General features: G+C 38.7%; 5 protein-coding genes and 3 non-coding genes across 9 annotated transcripts; 5 read left to right on the top strand and 3 right to left on the bottom strand.

Moving 5' to 3' along the window:
• The first annotated feature begins 1,648 nt into the window (after positions 1-1,648).
• Positions 1,649-4,982, top strand: LOC145234207 (uncharacterized). The gene is made up of 2 exons (XM_080098962.1): positions 1,649-1,741; positions 1,791-4,982. Exons 1-2 carry the CDS (start codon positions 1,649-1,651, stop codon positions 4,980-4,982), a joined length of 3,285 nt encoding a protein of 1,094 aa, XP_079955088.1.
• A 1,263-nt stretch (positions 4,983-6,245) lies between these two features.
• LOC145234109 (synapse-associated protein 1-like) lies at positions 6,246-13,287 on the bottom strand. Of its 2 annotated transcripts, none has more exons than XM_080098886.1 (11): positions 13,157-13,287; positions 12,803-12,911; positions 12,297-12,395; positions 11,597-11,691; positions 11,453-11,516; positions 10,742-10,818; positions 10,433-10,572; positions 9,055-9,261; positions 8,457-8,517; positions 7,840-7,992; positions 6,246-7,129 (listed from the first exon to the last, which is right to left on the bottom strand). In XM_080098886.1, exons 1-11 carry the CDS (start codon positions 13,280-13,282, stop codon positions 7,031-7,033), a joined length of 1,230 nt encoding a protein of 409 aa, XP_079955012.1. In that variant the 5' UTR covers positions 13,283-13,287; the 3' UTR covers positions 6,246-7,030. The 2 variants fall into 2 exon arrangements, with proteins under 2 accessions (XP_079955012.1, XP_079955013.1); XM_080098887.1 differs by having other exon boundaries at positions 7,840-7,989.
• A 30-nt stretch (positions 13,288-13,317) lies between these two features.
• LOC145234111 (mitochondrial fission 1 protein-like) lies at positions 13,318-14,429 on the bottom strand. Its single transcript, XM_080098889.1, has one exon. The coding sequence runs from the start codon at positions 14,293-14,295 to the stop codon at positions 13,828-13,830; it is 468 nt and encodes a 155-aa protein (XP_079955015.1). The 5' UTR covers positions 14,296-14,429; the 3' UTR covers positions 13,318-13,827.
• Positions 14,430-14,882: 453 nt separating this feature from the next.
• Positions 14,883-18,228, top strand: LOC145234110 (small ribosomal subunit protein eS4-like). Its single transcript, XM_080098888.1, has 7 exons — positions 14,883-14,955; positions 15,184-15,261; positions 15,511-15,691; positions 16,432-16,529; positions 16,898-17,069; positions 17,684-17,841; positions 18,073-18,228. Exons 1-7 carry the CDS (start codon positions 14,953-14,955, stop codon positions 18,160-18,162), a joined length of 780 nt encoding a protein of 259 aa, XP_079955014.1. The 5' UTR covers positions 14,883-14,952; the 3' UTR covers positions 18,163-18,228.
• Positions 15,310-15,376, top strand: LOC145235284 (small nucleolar RNA SNORD18). Its single transcript, XR_013861780.1, has one exon. It is a non-coding gene; the product is annotated as a small nucleolar RNA SNORD18 (small nucleolar RNA).
• LOC145235283 (small nucleolar RNA SNORD18) lies at positions 16,579-16,645 on the top strand. The gene has a single exon (XR_013861779.1). It is a non-coding gene; the product is annotated as a small nucleolar RNA SNORD18 (small nucleolar RNA).
• On the top strand, positions 17,881-17,949 carry LOC145235282 (small nucleolar RNA SNORD18). The gene has a single exon (XR_013861778.1). It is a non-coding gene; the product is annotated as a small nucleolar RNA SNORD18 (small nucleolar RNA).
• Positions 18,229-19,301: 1,073 nt separating the features above from the next.
• On the bottom strand, positions 19,302-24,973 carry LOC145234106 (E3 ubiquitin-protein ligase listerin-like). Its single transcript, XM_080098881.1, has one exon. The coding sequence runs from the start codon at positions 24,924-24,926 to the stop codon at positions 19,692-19,694; it is 5,235 nt and encodes a 1,744-aa protein (XP_079955007.1). The 5' UTR covers positions 24,927-24,973; the 3' UTR covers positions 19,302-19,691.
• Between the last annotated feature and the right edge of the window lie 329 nt (positions 24,974-25,302).

Here is a 25,302-nt window from a genome sequence, read left to right as displayed (position 1 = left end):
TGATTTAATGCATGTCGCTTCACTATTGAAAGATGGCCTCGATTTGCCCAAGCCCGAGTTACTGCATTTCGATGGCAACCCGTTACATTACACCCGTTTTATGACAACGTTTGATGAATGTATTGCTAGCCGTGTGCAAAGTGACAAGTCCAAACTAAACTATCTCATTCAGTATTGTTCTGGTGAGGCCGAAAAAATGATATTGTTTTGTTCGTGTATGGACGATGACGGCTACCGCAAGGCACGGAAAGTTTTGCATGACCATTATGGTCGTCCGTTTATTATAGCCAGGTCCTATGTTCAACGTCTGACCCAGGGTCCGTATTTGAAAGCCGATGACAGCGAAGGGCTGCAGGAGCTTGCACGTCACTTGGATGAATGTTATGTCACTTTGTCTCATTTGGGTTATTTTGCTGATATAAATAACTTTGAACATCTCCTAAGTATTGCTAGACGTTTGCCGCTAAACATGCAACACAGGTGGAAACGACATGCTGGCGAGATCGAGCTGCGTGGAAGCGAACCGCAGTTTTCGCATTTGGTGGAGTTCGTACAGAATGAAGCGCTAATTGCTAACACACCGTTTGGAAGAATGATGACATCTAAGAAGGACAGCGGACCACCGAAACCGGTCAAGCCCGCTCCAAGGATGTTCAGATCCTCGTCAAATGCTGCTTCCGTGTCAACAGGTTACGACGGAAGGCAAGCATCGACAAGCAAGCCGCCAGGTGACAAGTGTCCAATCTGTAATGTGCCCCACGCTTTGGCGCAATGTAAAGTGTTTAAAGGAAAGCAGTTCGGCGAACGACTGCGAATAGTGCGAAGAGCTAGGCTCTGTGACAACTGTTTTGCTAAAGGTCACATCGCTAGGAATTGTACATTGCAGAGTTCTTGTTCACTAGAAGGATGTCGACGTAGACATCACATGCTATTACCTCATGATTTACCTGAACCAGAGTCGGACAACCTTTCACAGCGAAGAGAGCAAATGCCAGGTCCAGCAAAGAATGGAAGTGCCTCAAAGACCGTGGTAACCTCAACTTCGTGTGCAGCCAAGTCGTCCGTACCTCAGGTTGGCCAAAACGTGTATATGAATATTGTCCCAGTAAGGGTCAGTGGCAAAAACGGAAAGGAGGTTGAAACCTACGCCTTTCTGGATTCCGGTTCAAACTCGACGATGTGCTCGAGACGGCTGCTAGATATGCTTAACCTGACAGGTGACAAGATTGAATTTACGCTTTCAACGATTAATGGGAAAACACAGAACAACAATGGTTCTGTCGTTAGTTTATCTGCGAGGCCGCTAGATGGCGCAGGAGTTGTTGACTTGCCACATGTGATTATGGTAGATAATTTACCTGTTGTTCCAAATAGATGCGAGAAAAAATGGTCGCATCTCCGTGACATTAAATTCGCGACGCCATTAAACGATGAAGTGCTACTGCTGATCGGACTGGATGTGCCAGAAGCATTTTGGATCGAAGATGAGAGAAGAGGACGACGCGGAAAGCCGAGCGCGGTCAAGACAGTTCTCGGTTGATCTCTGTTCGGTACTGCTTCGTCTCGCTCTGGTAGATGCAGTGTACAACACGTCCAGGTGAATCATGTTAACTTGTCTAATGAGTTGTTGCATCAACAAGTAAAGAAGATGTGGGAAACTGAGTTTAAAGATTCCAGTCTAGGTTCCAGTGTCGGTATGTCAAAGGAGGACAAATACGCGATGAAACTAATGAACGACTCTGTGAAACTAGAAGATAACCATTACTGTTTGCGATTGCCGTGGCGTGCAGGATCGCCCAATCTGCCAAACAACCGCACACAGGCTGAGCTACCTAAAGCGTCGTTTGAATAACGACAGTCACTTGTGTCAGAAGTACAAGAAGACGATTACCGGCTATCTGAAGAATGGATACGCGCAGCGTCTCAAAGCGGATGATCGAAGGGAAGAGAAGAGGTCAATTTGGTATTTGCCACATCACCCGGTTCTGCACCCGCAGAAGCTAGGGAAGGTCAGAGTAGTGTTTGACTGCGCGGCAAAATTTCGGGACACGTCCTTAAACAAGCAGCTGTTGCAAGGTCCCGACCTAATGAATAGCCTGGTTGGCGTTCTTTTACGGTTCCGGCAAGAGGCTATTGCCATTGTTGCCGACGTCGAGGCAATGTTCCACCAAGTGAGAGTGGATCCTAGGGATATTGACTGTCTAAGATTCGTCTGGTGGCCGGACGGAGACATGACGAGGGAGCCAGCAGATTTTCAAATGCTGGTCCATTTGTTTGGAGCGACGTCGTCGCCGTGTTGTGCAAGTTTTAGTTTGCGGCGTACCGCAGACGACAATTGTCATGCATTTTCAGAAGAGACCGTTGCTACAGTGCGACGCAATTTTTATGTGGGCGACTGTTTAAAGTCTGTCGCTACTTTACAGGAGGCCAAGCAATTGGTGCAGGAGATTCGCGCGCTTTTGCAGCGTGGCGGTTTTCACTTGAGGAAGTGGTTAAGCAACGACGAAAGAGTCTTAGATGGCGTACCTAAGAGCGACTCAGCGAAGTCTTCATTCTCTTTGAAAGATGACACCGGTCAAGTGGAACGTGTTCTTGGGGTGAGCTGGAATTATCGTACCGATACGTTTCAATTTGATGTCAAGGTAAAGGAAAAGCCGATTACCAGACGAGGCATATTGTCTGTAGTAAGTTCTCTTTTTGATCCTTTGGGGTTTGTTGCTCCAGTTGTCTTGCAGGTGCGAATGTTGCTGCAAGAGTTGTGTAGACAGGGTGTTGGATGGGACGAGGAAGTACCAGAAGATATTGCCACAGCATGGCGCCGTTGGATTTCCGAGTTGCCGGAACTTTCCTCTGTTCAAATACCCAGATGTTTGAAGGCAAGCCAATTGGGCAGAATCAAGGTATGCGAGTTGCACCATTTTGCCGATGTATCGTCGCATGGTTACGGTACCGTGTCGTACCTGAGAATTGAAGATGTAAATAGACACGTTTGTTGTACCCTTTTGTTGGCTAAAGCTAGACTAGCCCCACTGAAAGTCGTTTCTATTCCGCGACTTGAGCTGACAGCAGCTACACTTGATGTAAAAATGGACCAGGTTCTCAGAAAGGAGTTGGACCTGAAGATTGAAAAATCAACTTTCTGGACAGATTCTACGTCTGTACTGCGATGCATCAACAACACGACCAAGCGTTTTCCTGTCTTTGTGGCTAATCGACTGACAAAGATAGATGAAGGGTCAGATGCTTCACAGTGGAAACACGTTCCAACAGCGCTCAATCCGGCTGACGACGCGTCGCGGGGTTTGAGAGTTGCTGCGTTGGTGGAATGCGAGAGATGGTTTGCTGGACCATCGTTTTTGTGCAAGCCAGAGGATCAATGGCCTGCGAGTCCTTTGATTCTAGACGTTCTACCTGAGGAGTTTGTGCTTAAAGAGCGAAATGAAGTCGCAGTTCATCTTGTTTCTCCGAAATTGGACTGCATAAATCAGTTGATCAATCGATACTCGTCCTGGAAAAGATTGAAGAAGGCTGTGGCATGGCTGCTACGGTTTGTCAAGTTTATTCGAACGAAAAAGAAGTTACAAGTTACCGATCCGTTAAGCGTTGCGGAACTGCAAAAGGCAGAGCTTGCAGTGATCAAATACGTTCAGCAGCAGGAGTTTACTGAAGAAATTCGTGCACTTTTACAGCACGATCATACGTATGCTGTGAACAAGCGTGTATCAAGGAAATCTGGAAGGTCTTTGCAGAGGCTAAATCCTATTTTGGTTGATGGTGTTTTACGTGTTGGAGGTCGCTTGCATCGTGCACCGGTGGCATATGACTTGAAGCATCCGGTGATTCTGCCCAACAAACGCCACGTGACAAATCTGATTATCGAGGATCATCACAATACCGTTCAGCATTCTGGCATGGGTCTTACATGGACATCGCTACGACAGAAGTACTGGGTTGTTCGTGGTGGAGTTGCAGTAAGGCGTGTGTTGGGACAATGCATATTTTGTCGTCGACGCAATGCACCCATCGGTCAACAGATGATGGCAAACTTACCACGTGAGCGAATAACGCCAGGAGAGCGTCCATTCACATACGTTGGAGTGGATTACTTTGGGCCTTTGTTGGTAAAGCAAGGCGGGAGCGAGGTTAAGCGCTACGGATGTATATTTACGTGTCTGACAGTTCGTGCTGTGCACATTGAAATTGCGCACTCGCTGTCAACGGATTCTTTTATTGACGCCCTTCGGAGGTTCATTGGTCGCCGAGGAAAACCGAAGAAGATCTTCAGCGACAACGGGACCAACTTTATTGGAGCTAATCGCGTTTTGCGCGACTCGTTAAAGGCTTGGAATCAAGCGCAGATTTATGATTGTCTCAGGCAGCGTGACATTGAATGGGCTTTCAATCCGCCTACTGCAAGTCACATGGGTGGAGTTTGGGAGCGGCTCATTCGGTCTGTGCGGAAAATACTGAGTGTTCTCATGTCTGAGCAAACGCCAAATGATGAAACTCTCATCACGTTTATGGTTGAAGTGGAAGCGATACTTAACTCTCGACCACTCACTCCAGTTACTATGGATACAGAAAGTGACGAACCTTTAACGCCAAATCATCTGGTGTTGCTGGGGCATTGTGATACACTGCCGCCAGGGGTTTTCGACAAGAAGGACAACTACGTTAGACGTCGTTGGCGCCAGATGCAATACCTAGCCAACCAATTCTGGTCTAGATGGGTCAACGAGTACCTGCCGACTTTACAAGTTCGGCAAAAATGGACTGTTCCAGAGCGCAATCTAGCGCACGATGATCTAGTTCTTCTCGCGGACAACTCCGTCCCGCGAGGCAGATGGCTGACGGGGAGAGTCGTGGATACCTACCCTGCAGAAGATGGATCGGTACGCACCGTACTGGTCAAAACCAAAAATGGGACTTTGAAAAGGCCAATTGCTAAATTGTGCCTGATTCGCAAGGCGGGCGAAAACTAGCGTCGCGTAGTTTTTGATTGTACATAGTGAATGTGTTTTGTTATGTGCTCGCTGTGGTGTTGTGTTTTATTGGATGTGACGAACGGATTCGCACATCGGGGCCGGGAATGTTACAGCGAGAAATTACTTGTATGTGCTTTCTTTCCCTGTTTCTAGTTCGATGTCAGTAACCTGACTTCATTGACTATGACGTAACAAAGCGTCTGCCAGGATTGGTTAGAAGTCTCCAGACGTAACAATGCGTGTGATGTCATTAGTGTCGCAATCTTGTCTTGGCCACGTTTTACAGTTTCTTTCTGTGCTGTGAGCAGGCTTTTTAGTAGTTGCAGTTGTGGTGGATCTAATGTAGTTTTTTGTAGATATTTGTGTGCTAACAATTTTGTGTATTATGTGCAGCTATAAAAACATGAAAGCTAAAGTTATTAAAATGCTGAAACGTCTTAGTTCGTCAAAGTGCCTATAATTCAGTCCTGGACTCCTAACAAGTTGGTACGTAATTTGAATGTGTAAATTGTGTAAGTTAAATGTCGTAATACTGTTTGTGTATGATTTAAGGAGTATTGACTTTCTTAACGTGACATATTCCTAAGTGTAAGTTTATCGGCCATATTGAATGTGCGTATTATTGCCGATTGTGACACGTTTCTGTTCGTTTAACAGAGAACCAATGCTGTTGTGCAACCAAGGAGAAATTTGTACCGTCAGGCAGACAGTGTTGCGTTCAAGACAAATTAGGAAACCCCCTAGTGCGGCGGTCGGTGCAGATCCAGGCTGCACAGATTTTTGAATAAATTACGGCCGCTACAGTACCTTCATTTGCAGTGCACTACTTTTTCTGGTAATATTATTCGGAACTGAGTTTTAAAACTTTCAGAATTTATTTTTTTGTTTAAAATGGGTGCAAACAGAGTGAGTTTTTCCATTAACATACACTGAACAAGTTGTGTGGATTACAGATTAAGCTATAACCGTTTAACAGTGTGGTAAAATGTCTTTTCTAAAACAAGTTTAGATAGATGCATATAAGTCAGTTTTACCAGATCACTTATATTACCAGCATGCGTTAGTTGATTTGTAAATTTTATTTGCTGACAGATTTAATAAATAAAATTGAAAGTTTTTTTAACACATTTACCACGAATTCCCAAAATATTATTCTTACTACAATTACCCTGAAAGTATCTTAATCTACCTTTCTCATAAGTTCACCAAGTTTTAAATACGTCACGAAAAACTGCTACAAAAACCACATAACAGCCTTAATCGATGTGTAAAGTTTCTTCGGTATATAAAGCCACCAACAACGTCGAAACATATAGCTCACGTGGCAATGGAACAAAGACAGAACTCTACATAAAGCGGAAAGAAATAGAAACGGCAAACAAAGACAAAGTGTGTACAACACATCTACATTGCAGATATTTAGTTGGTATAGTTTACTTTAGCACAAGAAACAAAATATCTTTTGTGGACTAGATTGCTATTTATAAAGTTAGAGAAATACATGGCTCAAGGATAAAGAGATTCTAGAAGGGGAAAAATGGAGACTGCACACCTGCTTATTCCAGAAAATGTGTGTTTATAATGAAAAACAACATTTTTTTAGTGGGCTTTTGCGTTTTTGTGGCAATAGCTATACAGGTATAAGTCTCTTTTGTCACCGATATTTTGCTGTTACAACGATTTTACACAACAGCACTGGGAGCCAAAAATTACTGTCAAGCTTTTCTACTGCACAAAAATACAGCTGATAAGCCAGGCAGTCTTTCTAATGCTTTGTTAAAGGGGTTTGCGTGAAATTTTAGCGCAACTTAAAAAACAATTCGTTTTAGATGTCATTTTTTTGCTTCAAAAAAAACAAACAAACAGTATTGTATTGTTCGCAAATTGAGACTTTGAAATAAACCAGATACATCATGCAAAAAAGCATTAGTTGGCCAAGCTATAAGCGTAAATACTGATGAGGACTTTGCCATTGCCGGTAGCAGATTGTACATTGAAACCTCCGGTAGAAATACAGAACTAAGTTTAACAGGAAACACATGGAACTAACTGGACTTGACTTGTTCGGCATCCGCATTTAACATATCATCGATTTCTTTTTCCCACATATCGTCCTTGCCTTCGCCGTTTACTACTTCGTAGTCCTAGAAAAAGTAATTTAAATAGTGTTAAATTTAGCGGTAATGTGTTTTGTTGCAAACAATTTTAAACCTAAATCACGTCATGGTAACTGTTAGACAGCAACTTTAGAACCCATGCAATTTTTCAACCGAGTTCAGGTAATGTAACCAGTTCTACAGTGATTTGGCGCTGAAACATGATGATTTGGTTCAAAAAAAGTGTCATTGTAAGATTGTTTAAAAATGTGTGCCTGCTTTTTGCGCAGCCTGTGTAGCTCACTTGTAGAGCGCGAGTCCCGGAATGACTTCTTTCGCGGGTTCGAATCCCACCGCAGGCTAGATTTTTCTAGGGTGCGCCTTACCATACGGTGAATGCTTGGTGGCCAGCTGATTCACTACATGAGTGTGCCGTGATCGCTGGTCAGCACCGACGCTTCAGGGTTGATTTAGTTATGAAATTATATTTTGAAAGATTACTAGTCGATCAGGCGATCCCCTCCTATACGAAGCTGACATGTGCAGCATACGAGGCAGGCAACGGTGCTTGTGATTCCCTGTGTAGCTTAGTTTGTAGAGCCTGTGTCCCGAAAAGACTACAGTCGTGGGTTCGAGGCTAGAACCGTTGTTCGTCCACATCACGCCACAAGCCCGGATCAATATTTAGGTGTTTGTTGAATTCATATGCTTAAACACTCGCTATGTAAACCTTGATATTTTAATCCATTAAAACAGACCTGAAGTTCTTTTTGGAGTTCATGTTCCCATTCAGGTATATCTGTTCCACCATCGTCCATTCCAAGTTCACGCATTTCACGTTCGAGGTCATCAGGGTTCAAAGTTGAGGGGTCAAACGCATCGGAGGCAAATTCGGCGGCGGGCAGTTCCTGCTTACAACGGACACTACTTTCTCAACATTATTAAATAGGTTTAGCTAAGTGAACACAAATAAGTTAAATTAGATTTCACAAAAAGTCAAGGCCGTTTCAACAGGGCTTGAAGCTCTAAGTTTAGCGGTAAAGCTACTAATATAAAAAACTCACAGCAGGAGTTTACTAAATGCCAATAGAGGGCGTGAAGAGCACAGTTATTTAAATTAATAGGATTGGGAACCCAGTTTATAAGGTTTATTGGTATTTGTATTACAAAACCTCATCCACTCCTCTAACCAACAGCATTTAAACACAATTTTTTATTTATTTTTTTCGCACAATTTGCTTTTAAATATTAGCAAATGTTCTTTGATAATAAGCAAACTTTGTCTGATGTGAGCTAATTATCTTAGCAGAATTTACCAAGCTTAGCTGGCACATTTAAATTACAAGTTAAGTTGTTATAGGGTCTTGTAACTTACATCAGGTTCATTAATATCAGCCGTATCATGGGATTCTGCACCAGCAGTTTCTGCATCAGATCTACAAATGTGTAACAAACATGTATGATTGTGTTACATTTCAGAGTGTGTTGGTGTCATCAAAGTTGTATGTAAGTTTTTATATCATTTAGGGCCTGTAATACCTAAATATATTGCATTAACAGAAACAACTCAATTTTGGACAATATTGCCTACTCAACCGGTGTGTTTCAGTTTCCTTTGAACAACATTAGTGGGTCGGATAAACAGTAAGATTTAGTAACAACTGAATTTTGTGAACAATACTATTAGGCTAATCTTTTCTTTGTAAACATTTGATACTGACCAATCAGGTTGAAATGGTTTTTACCTATCAGCTTTTAATCAGATTTAACTATTTTGGAGTCAAACCCGCTTCATTAAATGTTAGCATTACTTATTGCATAGGTTGCAAGCCCCCAAAACAGAAATGGAAGCGACTTTGGTAAATTTGATTTGTATTTCTTAGTCTAACCATTTTAGTTAAACCTAAACAATTTTAAAAAAACACATACAATAAATCTTGTCAAACAATTTTTGACACAATCTAATGATTCACCTGTTAAGGGATTTGTTGCTGCTACTACGGCTCATTGTTCCTGTTGCTGTACTTCCCACCATTACAATAGAAGAGGTGGATGATGCAGATGACGCAGCTTCACCTGCTCCTGTCTTCTGCAATTCTGTTAAACTCGACAGCTGGGCAGATTGCTTGATCAGGGATACTCGGTAGAAATAGTTCCGCCAGAAAAGTTCTTCCTTAATCCTGTGGACAGATTGCAGTAATAATTTAAATTATAAATACAGTGGTCGGCAGCCTTTGAAGGGAATGGACCAAGACCAGCCAAATCAGCAGGCAGTATTAATTTTTCACTTTTAACTTTGTTCTAATTACAGTTTACAATGTTGTTGAGCTTAAATGTTGTGTAGTTTCATTAAATTTTGTTGCCGTTTGCATATGTTTTGCCCACATCTTAAAAAATGCACACAAGACAGTCAACTACCTTGATGCAATATTGTAAAACCCAGGACTTGAAACACAGTTAGAACAAAGATACTTGTATTCAGAAGTATGCGGTTGTGTTTGGGTGATGCAGACGATTGCAAAGAACATTCGAATGCCCAGAAAAAGCGTAGTATGTAAGTCAACACTGTAAATGACTATTAAAAAATGTGGTTTCTAGGAATGATTTGCAGCTCTAATATATAATGCACTGTAAGTATTACAAGTTTGCTTGTTCTTAATGGCCTAAAACATAAACAAATCAAGGATTTTATGTGTTGTTGATTCTGTTATTACATTGCTTATAATTCTGTAGCAGTACCACCTGTTTTTGCAGTTTTGTTTACACAACTTTGCAGGTGTAGGAAACACATGTAATCTAGCATAAACAACCAATCAACTGTTGCATTTATTATGCTGTGAGTAATAAGCACCAGCGCTGACATATCACAGGAAATGACAAGTATCTGATAAACAAAAGACCCTAAGTTTTGGTTGCATTATTCAGAGCGAGTCTGTGACATACAAAACACAGACGACACTGGCAAGAACAAGTACTTTTCAACTCAATAAGCTTTTCAGTAAACCTGTTTTCAGCAACTTGACATATTTGTTATAAATAGTGTATTGCTGGGGTTGGCAACCTCTGGCATGTAACATGTTTTTTCATGGCACACCAACCGATTTGCGGGTTTATATGGAAGTAACAATTTGACCTGTTTTTATCATGTCAATGCCTTAAAATTTAGCCTTACATGCACAAAACCTTTTGCTTTCTCTTTATTATTGATATCTGCTGGCACAAACCACTGTTATTTACAAAAACGTTAGCATGACAGGTCATTAACACAAGGAAATAACAAGTAAATTGGCAGGATAAATTGATAATATATATATATGTGAAGGTTACTTGAAATTTTGGATAACAACTTACTTGGTTGGCACTAGGGTGAATCTCATCTTTTTTAGGTTTTCATCTTCCTTTAAGGTGGCTTTGGCAATTGGAAACATTTGTTCAAACTCAAAGTTGAATTGAACACCTGATGGGGGGCTACGAAGAAAGTTTCGTGTGTCCTGAAAAGAGAACAAAAAGTATTATATCATTATTCCAATGTTAAACGCAAACTAAAAATGTGTAATTACACATGTAGAATAATAATTTGAGGTATGTTTTAGTAAGCCCAATTGGTAACACTGTCAAGCAATATACTATCAAAAAAGAAAGCAAAAAATCAGCACTTACAGTTGATAAAGCCAGGATCTGTTGTTTCATAGTTTCTTCTTCTTGGTATCCACACCATGGTGGAACAGCCCCATCACCTTTAAAGCACAAATACACACACATGCTTAACTGTGTAGAGAATGGAGTTGACATTAGGGATGGACCGAGCCAAGCCAGAACCCAAGTACTTGGTACCCAGCATTGCTGTTTTTTATGCTCAGTACTCGGCAGAGAAGTTGCATAAACTGACACAAGCATTAAATTTGCATATTCGTGCCCTGGTAAGTCTGAAACGAGTGTTCGATAGGGGTCCAGAATCAATTTTTTTAAATGCATGAGAAAACACTTACTTTTGGGGCCTGTACAGCTTAATACACAGCTAGTAATGTGAGTGACCTTGAAAAGCTACAAAACTAGGGTGGAATTGGGAATGTTTGTGATGTCAAAAACTCAAAACGCACCAAGCGTACACAGTCAGGCACCAACATGAGATGCTCGGTACAGGACCAAACAGAACATTTGCGGTTTCGGCCAATCCCTAGACATCATAAAATACTGTGCTTTGTAAGTAAATGATAGGATAAGCTAAGCCAGTATTCCTGTTTTAAATTGGTTATTTTTAAAGCTTACAATATGAGTTGCCTTGCCATGCACTTAGATGGGTCTCTGATGCAATATCAACTCTATTAAACCATAAACAAACAAAAAGAAAACAGAAAACGCTGTCTGCACCTTGCTTTTCTCGCTTTTGTCGAATAAACTCATCTTGTTCACGATTAAGATCACCCAAAATTGTCTGCAATTAAAGAAGCTTCATTTTATTAACAAGTCCTTCAGTTATATATAAGTGTGTGTGATTGAAAGGATTTTCCTAACCTTGTCTTCTACAGTTTTCTTCAGAGTTTGTGCTGTTTCATTAACAGTAGTTGACATCTTCTTTGATGCCTCAGTGGCAACACCAAACAGATAGTCTGTTAAAAGATACAAAAATAAAAAGGCATCTTTTAAAGGAATTGATTTTGTGTCCTAAAGTTATTTATAAGTTTGGGACATACCCATTAAATATAGGCTGAGCTAACCATTACTTATCAATTATCATATTTACCATATTTCAAATAGTTTTTGTTTTAAGTAGAAAGGCATGTGTTTGGCATCATAGAATGCATGCAGTGTTGAAGACAAAAGCTGGGTTAATTCCTACTGCTTGGTGGTGCATAATAGTGCATAAAAAACAGAAGTCCCTTTTCCCAGTGTTACAGCAAGCAATCTATTCCATTGCCAGTTTCAAAAGTTTTGGTGCACCAACATTTGCTTTAACACTAACCCTTTCAGAACTACAGAAGAGTATCAAAGATTTCCTTCTAATAGTTATGCCAAGAGTCCAACACATTACCAATGTGACTCTTAAGAACAGAACTAACCAAGTTTCACAAGTAACAGGTACAGTAAGAAATCATTTAAATACAGAAGAGAAAGAAATGGCTTCAAATGTCATTTTGCAATTCCCTGCTCACTAATAATTTGCTCTGTTTATCCTCTTGGAAATTTAATTTCAAAACATGCAGGAATAACTTACTTCCAAATGACATTGCTGATGACACAACTTTCTGTGTTTCCTCCGCCAGTTTTTTCTGCATTTGTTCTGTGTCAATGTCCAACATTTTGTCCAAAGAATCTGCCCGTCAAAAAAATCATAATAGTCTTACACAATCAAATGTGGGGTTAAACAAACCAAAAACAAAATGTGTGCATTTTTTAAGTACAAATGTGGGGTAAAATACTACAGTCAGTTAAGAGCACTTTAAAAGTCTCATTGCCTGCTTAGCCTATGTCTTTGATCTATTATAATAAAAACATATTAAGGCTAGGGAGCTAACTTCTTACATAGTGGCAATATACATTGGCTAAGTGTTCTATTTTGTTTAACCACAATATGCTTTCTTGATTATTTTAAAACCAATGATAAGCCACTGTTTGGAATACAGTGTAAAAGAATTTAGCTATTAACTAGCTTGTAGTTCCCCAGAATCAAAAGTATTGAAACTGATTATTTATGGAAAGTTTCACAACCAATCATGTTACTTGTAGTTTCAGTTGATGTTTCTTCATTATTGGTTTCCTCGCTTTCCACCTTGTTATCATCCTTCTCTGTTTCTACAGGTTTTTCAGATACTTCTTCCTCTGGAGTTTGCTGCAAACGGAAGTACATAGTAGAAAACAATACCAATAAAAATCATAGTCCTTAGTTCAACGTGTTACAGTAAACCTCTGCCAATTCAGGTCTTCACCTAATTCGGACAAAAAGTACAAATGAATTGTTATGTGGTAAGGCTTTGTCAAGTGTCAACATCACTTATTCAGAATCTTCATTTAATTCAGGCAATTTTTTGGATCCAAATGGGTCTGCATTAACTGAGGTTTGGTGTAGTTACTTACTTTTATATTTTCTTCAGTCTGGGATTTCTCTTCATTTGTTGCAGAAGAATCTTCTGGGTTTGGTTGGAATTTGTTTGTAAACCAACCAGACAAACTTGATGTCAAATTTGAATTGAACATTGCCATTTGTGATACTTTGAAGGTGTAGATACAATAGTAAACTAAAAACAAAATTTGTATGTGTTGGCAATTATTATCAACCCAAAAAGTTCAAATTAGGGCATGAAATTTACTGTTGTAAACAAAATTTTAAACTTATTGCAAGAAATATCCAATTGCAAGAAATTTTAAATTACAAGAAATATCTTATTTAGTACCGTGGAACAATAAAACATGTATAATACCATTGTGCAAAAGGTTGCTAAAGTTTTAACATGTGTTTCTTGTACATTTATTATCTTAACTTATTTGTAGTTGTGTCAATTTTACCAGTCCACAGATAAAAAACAACATTGTGTAATAACTTGTTTAGGCTTTTACAACAATAACACAATTATAATCACAATCTACACATGCAAAATAATAGCAAAACTATTGCATATTTTAGTAATGTTACTATTTACACCAAATCCATTATCTCTGGTTTACACTTTCAAGTTCAATAACTGTAAAAAGAATACATAATCCATATTTCACAGTGCAAGCAATGGCAACACAAGCAAACACTAATTTCATTTTTTTGATGCAACCGCTATAGCAGCAAGTGCAGCAGCCCCAATTCCCAAGACAAGTCCAGCACCACCAATTACAGCCATCCCCAGCAGTCCTTCTTTTTTCATTTTGCTTTCGATATAAGCTTTCAGCTGTTTCACTTGGTGATTTTGAGGCTGGACTTTTAGTATAGCTTGACAATATTCCAATGCATCATCATATTTTTTCATTTTAAATTTGGCAATTGCCATATAATACAGGTAGTCTCTTTTTGCATGATCATCTCCAATGTCATAGAGCTTCTTTAAAAGTTCAAAACCAGTTTTCCAGTCATCGGCATAGGGACTTCGGACAAGACACCAAGCATATTCAAACTGTGTTTCAGGACAGATACAACCCATAGCTTCTTCTTTCTTGTACTTCTCTTCAAACTTCATTATCTCGTCCGGATTTATCACATCTTTTATAATGACGTCCATTTTGTTCATAAATTTAATGATCTGAAAACTTCCTGATAGCAAAGTGCAAACAAACAACCATAAAATGCGAAACTTTTCGAATCAAATAAACACGCAGTGCTTCAGTATTGAATGCTAATGCTAACCTTCGCCAACTATAGATTTAAACACGAACAAAACTAAATAGGTTGTAATGTAACAACGTAAAGCCTGACAAAAACAAACAGCGCAACGTATTGTTTGTCAGCTGATCAGTGAATAATGTCTATGACGTCACAAAAAAGATGGCTGTCTTTGAAAACAAATCAAATAAAAATCATACTTTATTACGCATCAAAATATTCTTAGGATTTGGTTTTAAACGAGATAAAAATCAATAAATGGGAATAAGAGCGTCGAAAAAGAAAATTCCAGCCATATCATACAATCTTTTGACATACATCAAGCTAAGCGTCAAAATTACAGTGTCAATTTTAAAACGTAATTATTCAAATTACAAAATAAGTTTTTTTTTGTATTATGACTGAATAATCGTAAAACTACTCCACAAACTTGGCAGTTTAAGTTCCACAGTCCAAAGACCGATGAAAATCGTGAAAAATAAATATATTTGTATGACTTCTATGAAGTCCGACACATGGGGTCGTGTGAACAAATTTCCGAAATCTTCCTTTCTGCCGTGACAAGATGGTGAGTGGTTGATAGCAAGAAATCAAAATTAATCTGCCTCTTAAGCCTTTGTTTAAACCAGACCAGAACAGTTTATGGTATATTTAGGCAGTTTAAACATGTTTTTAAGTTTTTTGAGGTTTAATTTAGCTAAATTCTTGTGTCAAAAGTACTTTTGTTTTGATCAAAATTGTGGATCTTCTACAAAAAATAGAATACATTGAGCCTAATACTGATTTGTATTTTTAGGCGCGTGGACCGAAAAAGCATCTGAAGCGGCTTAATGCCCCCAAACATTGGATGCTTGATAAACTTACTGGTGTATTCGTAAGTAAAAAAAAATTTCTCATTAGTTTTTAAACATTAAGTTTGCGTTTGAAATGATGAGTTTACTTCGGTCCGTGTTTTTGATAACCATGACAACAGCTGAAGTACTGAACAAATGCAAAGATTGTTGTGTGAATTAAATAAAGTATTACTCCTGGATTTGGGCGAAGGACCAAGGATTGACGTTTTTACTTGTGTACATCTGCAGATGAAAATGTTATGTTTAGTTTGTATGTCATTTATATTAAGGCACCCAGACCATCCACTGGACCCCACAAACTGAGGGAATGTCTTCCTCTTAGCATTTTCTTGAGAAATCGCCTCCACTATGCCTTGACCTACACAGAGGTGAAGAGGATTTTAATGCAACGATTGGTGAAGGTTGATGGGAAAGTAAGGACTGACACCACTTATCCAGCTGGCTTTATGGGTAAGAAAATTAACCAATATTTTACATCAAAAATATATTGATGTTACAAAAACTGTTATGATTAGTGTTGAAAATTTGTTGTAAGCAAGACCAGGGCTAGAAAAAATGCAAATTTCCCTGGAAGCCACCAAAATTTCCCGCCATTTTTCGGTAAATCCCCCAAGTTGTTATACGCAACAGGAATACTCGCAGCTTATTTCACTAACGCAGCTTATCGCGCCATTGCTATACTTGTCGTGAAACAAATGGGTATTGTTGTGCTCGTGCACACACGCATGCAATGCGAAGAAAGACACTCAGCACCTTGTGTGTTGACCTATGTGTTGCAGCGTTTTAGTTTCGTTGCCTCGCCGGATGTAACCTGCAGTAAAAACTGGTGCTGTTGCGTTATTCCACCACAAAACTTCTTTTCGACTTTTGTGTTCGCTTTTACACAAAGAGCTAAAAATTTCCCGCAAGTGTGACCGATTTCCCGGGATGGAGCATCCCCATTTCCCCACTTTTTCCCGCCATGAGCAAGACAAGAGGTTTGCATACTTGAAAGTTGAAAGCTTGTGTTTATGTCACCAAATTATTTCCTAAATGTACCTTTCTATTTTGCCTTAATGTATACTATCATTTTAGAGAAACTCCCAAAGATGTTTGTATTAAGGCCCTTGTTAGTTTGGGTGTTGTTTGTTTGAATAGAGAATAATATTATGTTTTCAGAATATGTGCTAAATTTTCAATGTGCATTTTAGATGTTATCACCATTGAAAAAACTGGTGAAAACTTCAGATTGGTCTACGATGTAAAGGGACGTTTTGCTGTTCACAGAATTACCAATGAGGAGGCCAAGGTATGTTAAAATGTGTGTCATTTTTTGCTTCAATGATAATGTTTGGCAAATGGAATGATGAGTTTACTTCGGTCCGTGTTTTTGATCACCATGACAACAGCTGAAGTACTGACCATGCAAATAGATCTCACCACAAAATGTGTTGATAATTTTTTTTAAATGCCGTAGTGTAAAACTATTAACTATGACTAAGACTATATTCACTATAATACATTACCAGGTTACTTAATGTATTTTTCTGAAAATTTATGTTTTTTTGCACAAATTTTTGGCATATATGTACATAATCTAGAAACCCAACTTTTTTGTTTATAACTACCGCAATATGTACTGTAAAATGATTTATAGCAGTATTTATTTGTTTCCAGTACAAGCTCTGTAAGGTGAAAAAGATTGGAACAGCACAGAAGGGAATTCCGTACCTGACCACTCATGATGCGCGAACAATCCGCTATCCTCACCCTGACATCAAGATCAACGATTCTGTGGTGGTTGATATTGCAAGTGGCAAAATTACATCCTTTGTGCGATTTGACAGCGGTAAGTTAAAATATGTGTTATCTCAGTGTTCATTTAGGTACTGTCCATAAGTTTATGGGTTTACTTCATAGAATAGGTTGAAACACTGATAAAACAGGCCAATCTGGTTAATCACAAATTCTGTTTAATTGCATTGGAATCATTTCAAAAATCCCACTCCCTAGCATTTTGTTAAAAAATACCCAGTTACATAAAACATGTGGCAGTTGGTTGTGCATTTAAGCCAGTTGTTCTCAAACTTTTAAAGCATGCTGCGCAACAACAAAGTAAGGAAAAAGGCAATTTGGTTGGCTGTTTTTTACAATAAATAAGAAATAAATGTGCCTTTAAACATGCTTCTGCTCATCCCAATTTTATTTAAGTCCAAAAACACCAGAGAATCAGTTGTTTCACTGGATTTGTATTTGTCTGTATACATTTGTTTGAAGTTAAATCTTTATCGAACTTGAACCCAATGCAGTAGTTGCTATCCTTATAATATGTAAACCCGGATACATGTTTACAGTCTAACATATTAAAAAATATTACAGATTTACTGTTTGTGGCAACCATACTTCAGTTTAGACTGAAATGGTAATTCACACTTGAGCATCAATATGTTTTTTGTCATATAGGTCAGATGTGCATGATCACTGGGGGCCATAACTTGGGTCGAGTTGGAATAGTCCAGCATCGTGAACGCCACCCAGGTTCATTTGACATTGTTCATGTCAAGGACAGCCAAGGTCATTTGTTTGCCACCAGGTTGTCGAATGTGTTCATCATCGGTCAGGTCAGTAAACTGCTAAAAAGCTATTTCAAACCCTTGCATTTGATATGATGAGTTACCTTCGGTCCGTGTTTTTGAATTAGCTATGATAACAACTGAAGTGCTGATCAAATGCAGAAATGAAACATTTGTAAAAATTGTTTTCAAGATGCTCGAAAGATTTGACATTTTGTACACTATGAACACCATACTTTGTATAGCTGACTGCAATAATATTAAACCTTTTTTTCACAGGCCAACAAGACTATGATTTCCCTTCCAAGGGGCAAAGGAATTAAGCTGACAATTGCTGAGGAGCGTGACAAGAGATTGGCGGCCAAGTAAAATCTACATAAGCATGCTCCTTTGAGTTTCTTGCTTTATGTCGAAATAAAAATGAAACACAAAATATCCTTGGACTATACCTTCATTGTGACAAGGTTACAGGCAACTAGTAGACAGATCATTTGTGTGCAATGTAATTAGATTAACTATTGTGTATAACCCATGCTGAGATCTATGCAGTTTGGTTAATTGGCTATTCTTATGAGACCTGATCCAATGGTGTTAAAATGCTAGTAGATCAAAAAAGGCAGAAACATCTAGTAGTGATCTTGGATCCTACAGATTCTTTACATTTAAACTGAATTCTTTTAACACTTTCAGTAATGCTTGAGGTAGTTACACTGTGTAATCATTGTGCTTAAGGTTTAGTAGTAAATTATTGTGCAATAGATTTTATTGTCCATAAGTTGTAACATTACTTTCATTGCAATTCGTTATTGATGCTGTTGAGGCCTTGCAGCAGACAAGACAATGCAATTGTGCGCAATAATTGAAATAATTAACAAAAGCCCGCACAGAACGCATGTTTGGGTGATTGCTGGCAGCACTGAAAGTGTTAAACTAGTTTTAGCTCTTGGGAGATTTTAATGGTAAAACTTACCCCTTAATGCAGTGGTTCTTAACCTTTTTTCTGTTGTTACCCACAAAATGTTTTGATGGATATCAATTACCCCTTATTAGAAACGTTTGCCATCGAAGTTACTTCTTTTTTATTTTGAAAATGTGGCAGGACGCCGATAAATCTATTAAGATTGAATTTTTATTGAATTATTTTGAATACATTTTACCCTCATTACAAAATGTTTGCTGGTTGCAATAATGATAACCAACAATCTAAAGATAACTATAACAGAAAATCTATGTTACCCCTTTTAAAATGCCAAATTACCCCTTTGGGGGTAATTACCCACAGGTTAAGAACCACTGCCTTAATGTCTTTCCACCAAAATTTCACACACCCGACAAAACTGCACATTGATCCCCAAAGAATGATTTTTTTCCCTGACCTAGGTAAATCAATTACATAACAACAGTGACTCATAAACTAAAATTTCTCAGTGTTTGCCTGAAACCCAAATCTACCTTTTGGCACAACCCAAAAATTAAACACACACATTTGCTAAAAAAAGCTCATCAGGACAATGCAACTTACACATTTTCTTTCACCATCAATTTGTGCATAATGACTGCGAAAAGATACAATTCAACACAAATTTTTCCAAGCGATAGTTTCAACTTACAAATGACATTCACCACAATACATTAGAATTTAGTTTTGACCTGTTTTTGCAATACATAAGCATTAGATATAGTTCAGAGATGAAGGCATCAACAAGAGATTTGGAACTATAAGTAATATTTGTTGGAATATTATGTCAATTAAACAGATCAGAAACTATGTGTCGGGAAAAAAGCATAATTTTCTACCTGTTTACATCACAAGTTTGTTCAAAACTTTTTTGCAAAAGTGAGAAATGCGTAATAAAACTGACAAGAAATCATTTTAGAATGAGACATACACCACAAATCTATCGAAACATCATTGGCGCTCTACATAAAGGGCAGGTTGACTGGTTACTGGTATCAAACCATTTGTACAGGCATTCAGCATGGTACTTTTTGTGACAAGTTTTGCATTCCAGTTTAGGAAGCGACTGGGCATTACTGCCATGCACAACTGAAAAACAAATCATACACTCCTCAAGTCCATCAAGGCGTTTGTCAACCTTTTGCTTCCACAGAAGAAGCGCATCAATGATGCTGCCGTTTTGGTGCAGCAGAAGCATTGTCATTTGCAGGATCCAGTAGCGCCATTGCGAAGCGGCCACTCCAACACGTTTTACAGTATTCACTTGTACAGGACTTAAGGGGTGGTTAGCGGCAAGCTGTACAGTGATTTCAAAGTCGGCATCAGATACTTCATATCTTGCCACAACCTCTCTTGTAGCCAGGCGAGCTCTTACTGCGATATCTTGCTGGTGCTTGGAAAGTGAAACCGTTTGCAGTTCGGCTTTGCAAATCACTGGGCTTACATACCTCGATGTGTATGAATCTACATTTGCGCGGTTTAGCTTGGATAGGTCATTATACCAACTGCGAATTAGTACTGGCATGCTACTGAGGATGTCTTTGTACAAAAGGCATGCTAGATGTTGAATGAGATTAAGATCAAATGCAGTTGTGGTAAAATCTGGCTCAGTTTCAAATAAGTTTATTCTTTTTTCCGTCATGTCTGTACTGGAATCAGAATAAACCAAAGGAACATCTGGAAGCAAGTACCACAACTTGGTCAGGAGTGAATCTAAATTTGTTACAGGGTCCTTGTTCATTGATGTAATGTAGTTGGAGCGATGATCTGCTTTGACATGATTGGTTGATTTCACAGCCAACCTCCAGGTAAAGAGGTATGCGCTAAGAGATAAAAATTCGGTAATATCAAGATCTGGGAAGCATGTTTCTGCTGTTGTGGCTTCTTCTTGGTCTTGAAGTTCATCCTCTTCTGCTTCACTGTCTTCTTCATGCATCTGTGTGACAGTATGTCTTCGGGTCTGTTGGTTTTTAAACACTGCCAACATGTTTAAGGTTTTGTTGCTGGCTTCTTTCAGTACATTGTGAAAACTGTCGGGCAATTTAAATTCTGCGATTTTGTCATCATCTTCAGACACAAACATGTGTTGAATTACTGTGTTCAGAAGCCTAAACGACAAAGCCTGGGTTGCTCCAGAATATTTAACAGGTTTTCTGAAAACTGTGCAGAGATGATAAAGTAATGTTTGAAATGAATCAGGCAAGCTAGAACCAGGGTACAAATAAGGCTTTAGCCTGCTTGTAGCGCTGAGTAGAGAATCAATAGAGACTCGTGACAAGGATGCAAACATGCTGTGGATAATATTGTCATGGATACAGATTTCACTACTGTTTAACAGCATAAATATGGTGCACAAGTTGACATGTGCTGCTGGTTCAAAGAACTCCTTCCATTCATTTGTCAAAGAACTAGGCAGTGTTGGGTCTTCTATAGCAGTCTGGGATGTCAAAAATGTACTCAGGGCATTCATGAGTTTGCTGGCAGCATTTAGTAGGATGAGTGTATGTGTACTTGGGCTGGTTTCACATGTTGAAGAAACACTTTCCAACCATGAGACAGTAGAACACTGGTAAAAGTCCCACATATCATTATGTATAGCTGACACATTGAATGACACTGTGTACATTATGAATCTTGCAATGGCTGTATTGTAAAATAGTTGTTTGTTGGTGTGTTCGGATAGGTTGCAATCAAACAAAAAGGAATCTGGGTAACTTGCTTTCCACTGCACAATCAGCTGTAAAATGGAAAAGACAACTTCCTTGGACTGATCTGTAGATTCTTGGCCACTGAGAATTTTCACAAGACAGGAAATTGCAAGGGCCATGGAACAGTTTTTCTCCACATCTTGCAAATAGGTCAAATCATTTTCAAGGGCAACCTTTCCTAACCATTCTGTTATAGAAAGATGCTTTGATATTTTTTCAGAAAGTAGATTAATTGTTGTAGCAAGTTCAGGAGTTAACATGCAGCCCTGTGTCAATTTGCTTACAAGCATTTCACAAAACAGATCAGTGGTGTTTGAGTCTGAGATTTCAAGAAAATAAGTAAGGCACCGGTACCATCCTCCACCAGTAGTTACAGAGTTTTCAAATACCTTTTTGCACATAACAGATGCAAAGTCAGTATTTTGCATCAAACTTTTGTGTACATCCAACAACTCATGATTGCAAGAACCAATGGTGTTCAGAAAAACACTTTCCATGAATAGTTTCTGAAAATTAGATGATAGTGTAATTTGACCTGCCAGAGGGAATGCCTTAATTCCCACGATAATTGCATTAAGAATGGTTAACAAACCATAGTCACATTCAGATGGTATGTTAGGTTCTGCATTTGCTTTGTCTACATCAAATGTCAAACAATTTCCATCTAAAATGGAATCAAGAGTCATCCAACAATTTGAGCCAATACTTGAATGCCAATCCTCAAAAACTCTTTCATTTGGTATGAGTGCTGACAACCAGTCCTGAATGCATGATGCAGATACATTTCTCTCAGAAAATGAAAGCATCAGGTTGCTTACTAAGTCAATAATGTTACCAGTTTCCAAATGACATAAAAGAAAGTCCTGAATCTCATTTGAAATGGCCAGGAGGTATTTTTTATGAGCCACTGTTGTTTGTAGAAACCTGTCAACAACCTCTGCAACATTGGCTGTGTCTGTATGTTCGCTATTTTCCAAACTTCTTTGCAACAAAGACTTCAGAGCAAAAATTAAACAGTCATCTACACCGACAAGAAAGTCTGCATCTTCTTCATAATTTTTTACTGCATCCATAACCAGATGGTTAAATGCTAGCACACTGTCGTTGCTACAATCAGTCAATAAGAATTGTTCTTTGATACTTTGTAATAAACAAAGAGCTTGGTTTCCACTTAAAAGTGGAGAAGAAGCCATTTCAGTACCAAATGTGAGTTCCTTATTCAAAGCGGAATGCATCCATTTCCATTCTGGAGTTAAGATAAGGGCCGACTTGTGATCATTGTTTTTGAGCAAACCAATATAAAAATCAAGAAGTGGACATTGTTTTTGTGTTAACCATGTTACAAAGGGGGTACTGGTTGAAGTTTCTGCATTGTCAACAAGAAGTTGTGCAAGTTTGGTACAAAGATCTGTATTGGATTTAGCTGTATACAAAGTGGTAAGGAAATCTGATGCTTCACAAGCACTGCACCACCTAATGCATGAGAAAAATGACTCAGGTACATTTGTTGGTAGGTTCAATGTCAGCTCCTTTGTGCATGCTTGGAAGCATGGCAATAAAAATGAATTCAAAACTAAACCTGCACATACATTAGGACTTTCTGGAGACTCAGACAGGTTTAGACCAACAGTAAACTTTTCAAGGAGCTTTTTTGTTGTAAATTTGCTCAAAATTAAAGTAGCCAGCTCCAAAGTTTGAATTGAATTCAATTTCACTGAAGTAATACAATATTTCATCCAGTCTGTAAGGCAATTTTCGAAGGAATCAAGTAAATACATGTTGGTTACAATAGTATCCTTGCTACCACTGTTAGTGTTCTTACTTTTATTTGATTCACCAAATTTTACTTTTTGTGCCCGTGTTGCTGAATTCGGTTTACCATAGCACACACTTTTGACTGCCTTTAAGAAACTTATGTATGGTTTGAGTTCATCAGATAGGCACAAATCAGTGTTTTCAGCCTTCAAAATGTCATCAATAAGGGCACATCCCAGATGTAAAATATGTGCCCAAATGGAAGAACTAACAGACTGTAGATTTTCTGGTCTTGGTGAAGCAACAGCTTTTTGAGCCAAGGTGCCCATAGTTGTTGCTATCAATTGATGCAAAGGAGTGAGAAGGTATGAATGAAAATCACTTTTCGTAACTGATTTTTCCAATAAAGGAAACAGCTGGGATTTTAGGACATGGTTTGCAATTTCCCAGTCTGGCTCTTCACAAGTTTCTACAGATTTGCGCAAAATGTACTGCATGCATTCTACAGTGGCAGTAACTACAGCTCTTGTTCCACTAGCACTCTTAACCATGATGTCGCTTTCCATTCCAACTTGAAGGCATGCAAAAAACTCCTGATAAACTGGGATCACTGCCAATGTAGCAGGAAATCTTGAAACCAGTGGTAAAAGGTAGGGGCAAATTAGATGGGCATTGCCATAAAATCCTGATTTCAAAATCCCCCAAAGTGGAGGAAGAAAGCCTTTTCTTACATCCACATGCTCATACCAATCGCTGTAAGTGGCAGTAAGGTTATCTGCTGCCTCCCAGACTGCTTTACTGATCAATGGGTCACATTCATTTAATTTGCATAGGACAGATTTCAGTGCTATCTGCTTATGTTCTTGAAGTATCTGAGGAGTGGCCTTACACAGTGCACTCAAAACACAGTAGTAAGCGGATCTTATGGCTGGTGATTTATGCTTGGCAAATTTCCAGAATTTGGGTTCATCCAAGATTCTACACAGCAACTCAGTTTTGAGGGTGATATCTTCAGTTTGGAATGTTTTAAGAAAGGATGCTAATGCACCAATACTTGAGGCAGTTTCTCGATATACATCTTTTTCATCATTGCCAGAATCCACAGCCTTGACTGCGATAAACATTCCAGTAAAAACAGCATCTAAAATCTGCTCCTGGCCAAAAACTATTGCTTTCCTTTGTTTTTCTTCAGACGGAAATGCTTTCAGAAAAGCATTGATTGCCGCTGAGGCAGCCGGCGCATAAGAATCACATCTTGCGATCCACCAAGCCCCTATAATACTTCTCAGATGGGGGGCGATTGCCTTGCCTACAACAGAAATCAAAGATTGTAGGGCATTTTCAACCGACTCACGAACCCTTCTGTCATTGTCTGTAGAAAGTTTGTTGTAAAGCCTTGGCCAATACGGCAACACTGAAGTGGTGCCATTTACATCAGAAGTCTCACATAGTTCACTAATCTCTGCCAATGCTTTTAGCTTGGTTGTTACATCTCTTTTGGACAACTTGCACAAAGCCACTTTAAAATGAGGGTCAATTAAACTCTCTGTATCATCTTCTAAGGATTTCAATATTGGAATGTATCCAAGATCCCCGGCCAGAGATTCAAATCCAACTAAGTTGTCAGTTGATAGGAAATTTGCTGCTCTTCCACTGCTTGATGGACGGAGGTTTCCTTTTGTCCTTTGGCTTTGACCTTTTTGTTTCCCCATTGTAGCATCAACTTTACTTAATCTCTCTTTAAAAACAAAACGATTTTTTAATATGTTTTAACTTGAAAGATAAAAGCTTCTTAATTTATGACAATTCCATAAGTGCACAAAAACTAATTTACCATGAAGAACACTAAAAGAAACCACTATAAAGAATGATTACAATTTATGACAAATTAAATTGTTTGATGCAAAGCAGAAGCGTTTTACTTTCAATCTGTTTCCTCGACCTAAAAAAAAATTACTTCCACAGCTAGGGAAATTCCCCGATGCGTCACCGGGTAAAGTTGCGCAATCATGGGATAACAACGTGAGATAAATATTTTTAATACGGTAAAAAATAAATTTTACACTGTAGTTTTGCTAGCTATCGAAA

The sequence above is a fragment of the Phallusia mammillata genome, chromosome 6, assembly GCF_965637545.1.
Source record: "Phallusia mammillata chromosome 6, kaPhaMamm4.hap1.1, whole genome shotgun sequence".
In the NCBI taxonomy this organism is placed as follows: Eukaryota; Metazoa; Chordata; class Ascidiacea; order Phlebobranchia; family Ascidiidae; genus Phallusia; species Phallusia mammillata.
This window is presented reverse-complemented; position numbering and strand designations above follow the sequence as displayed.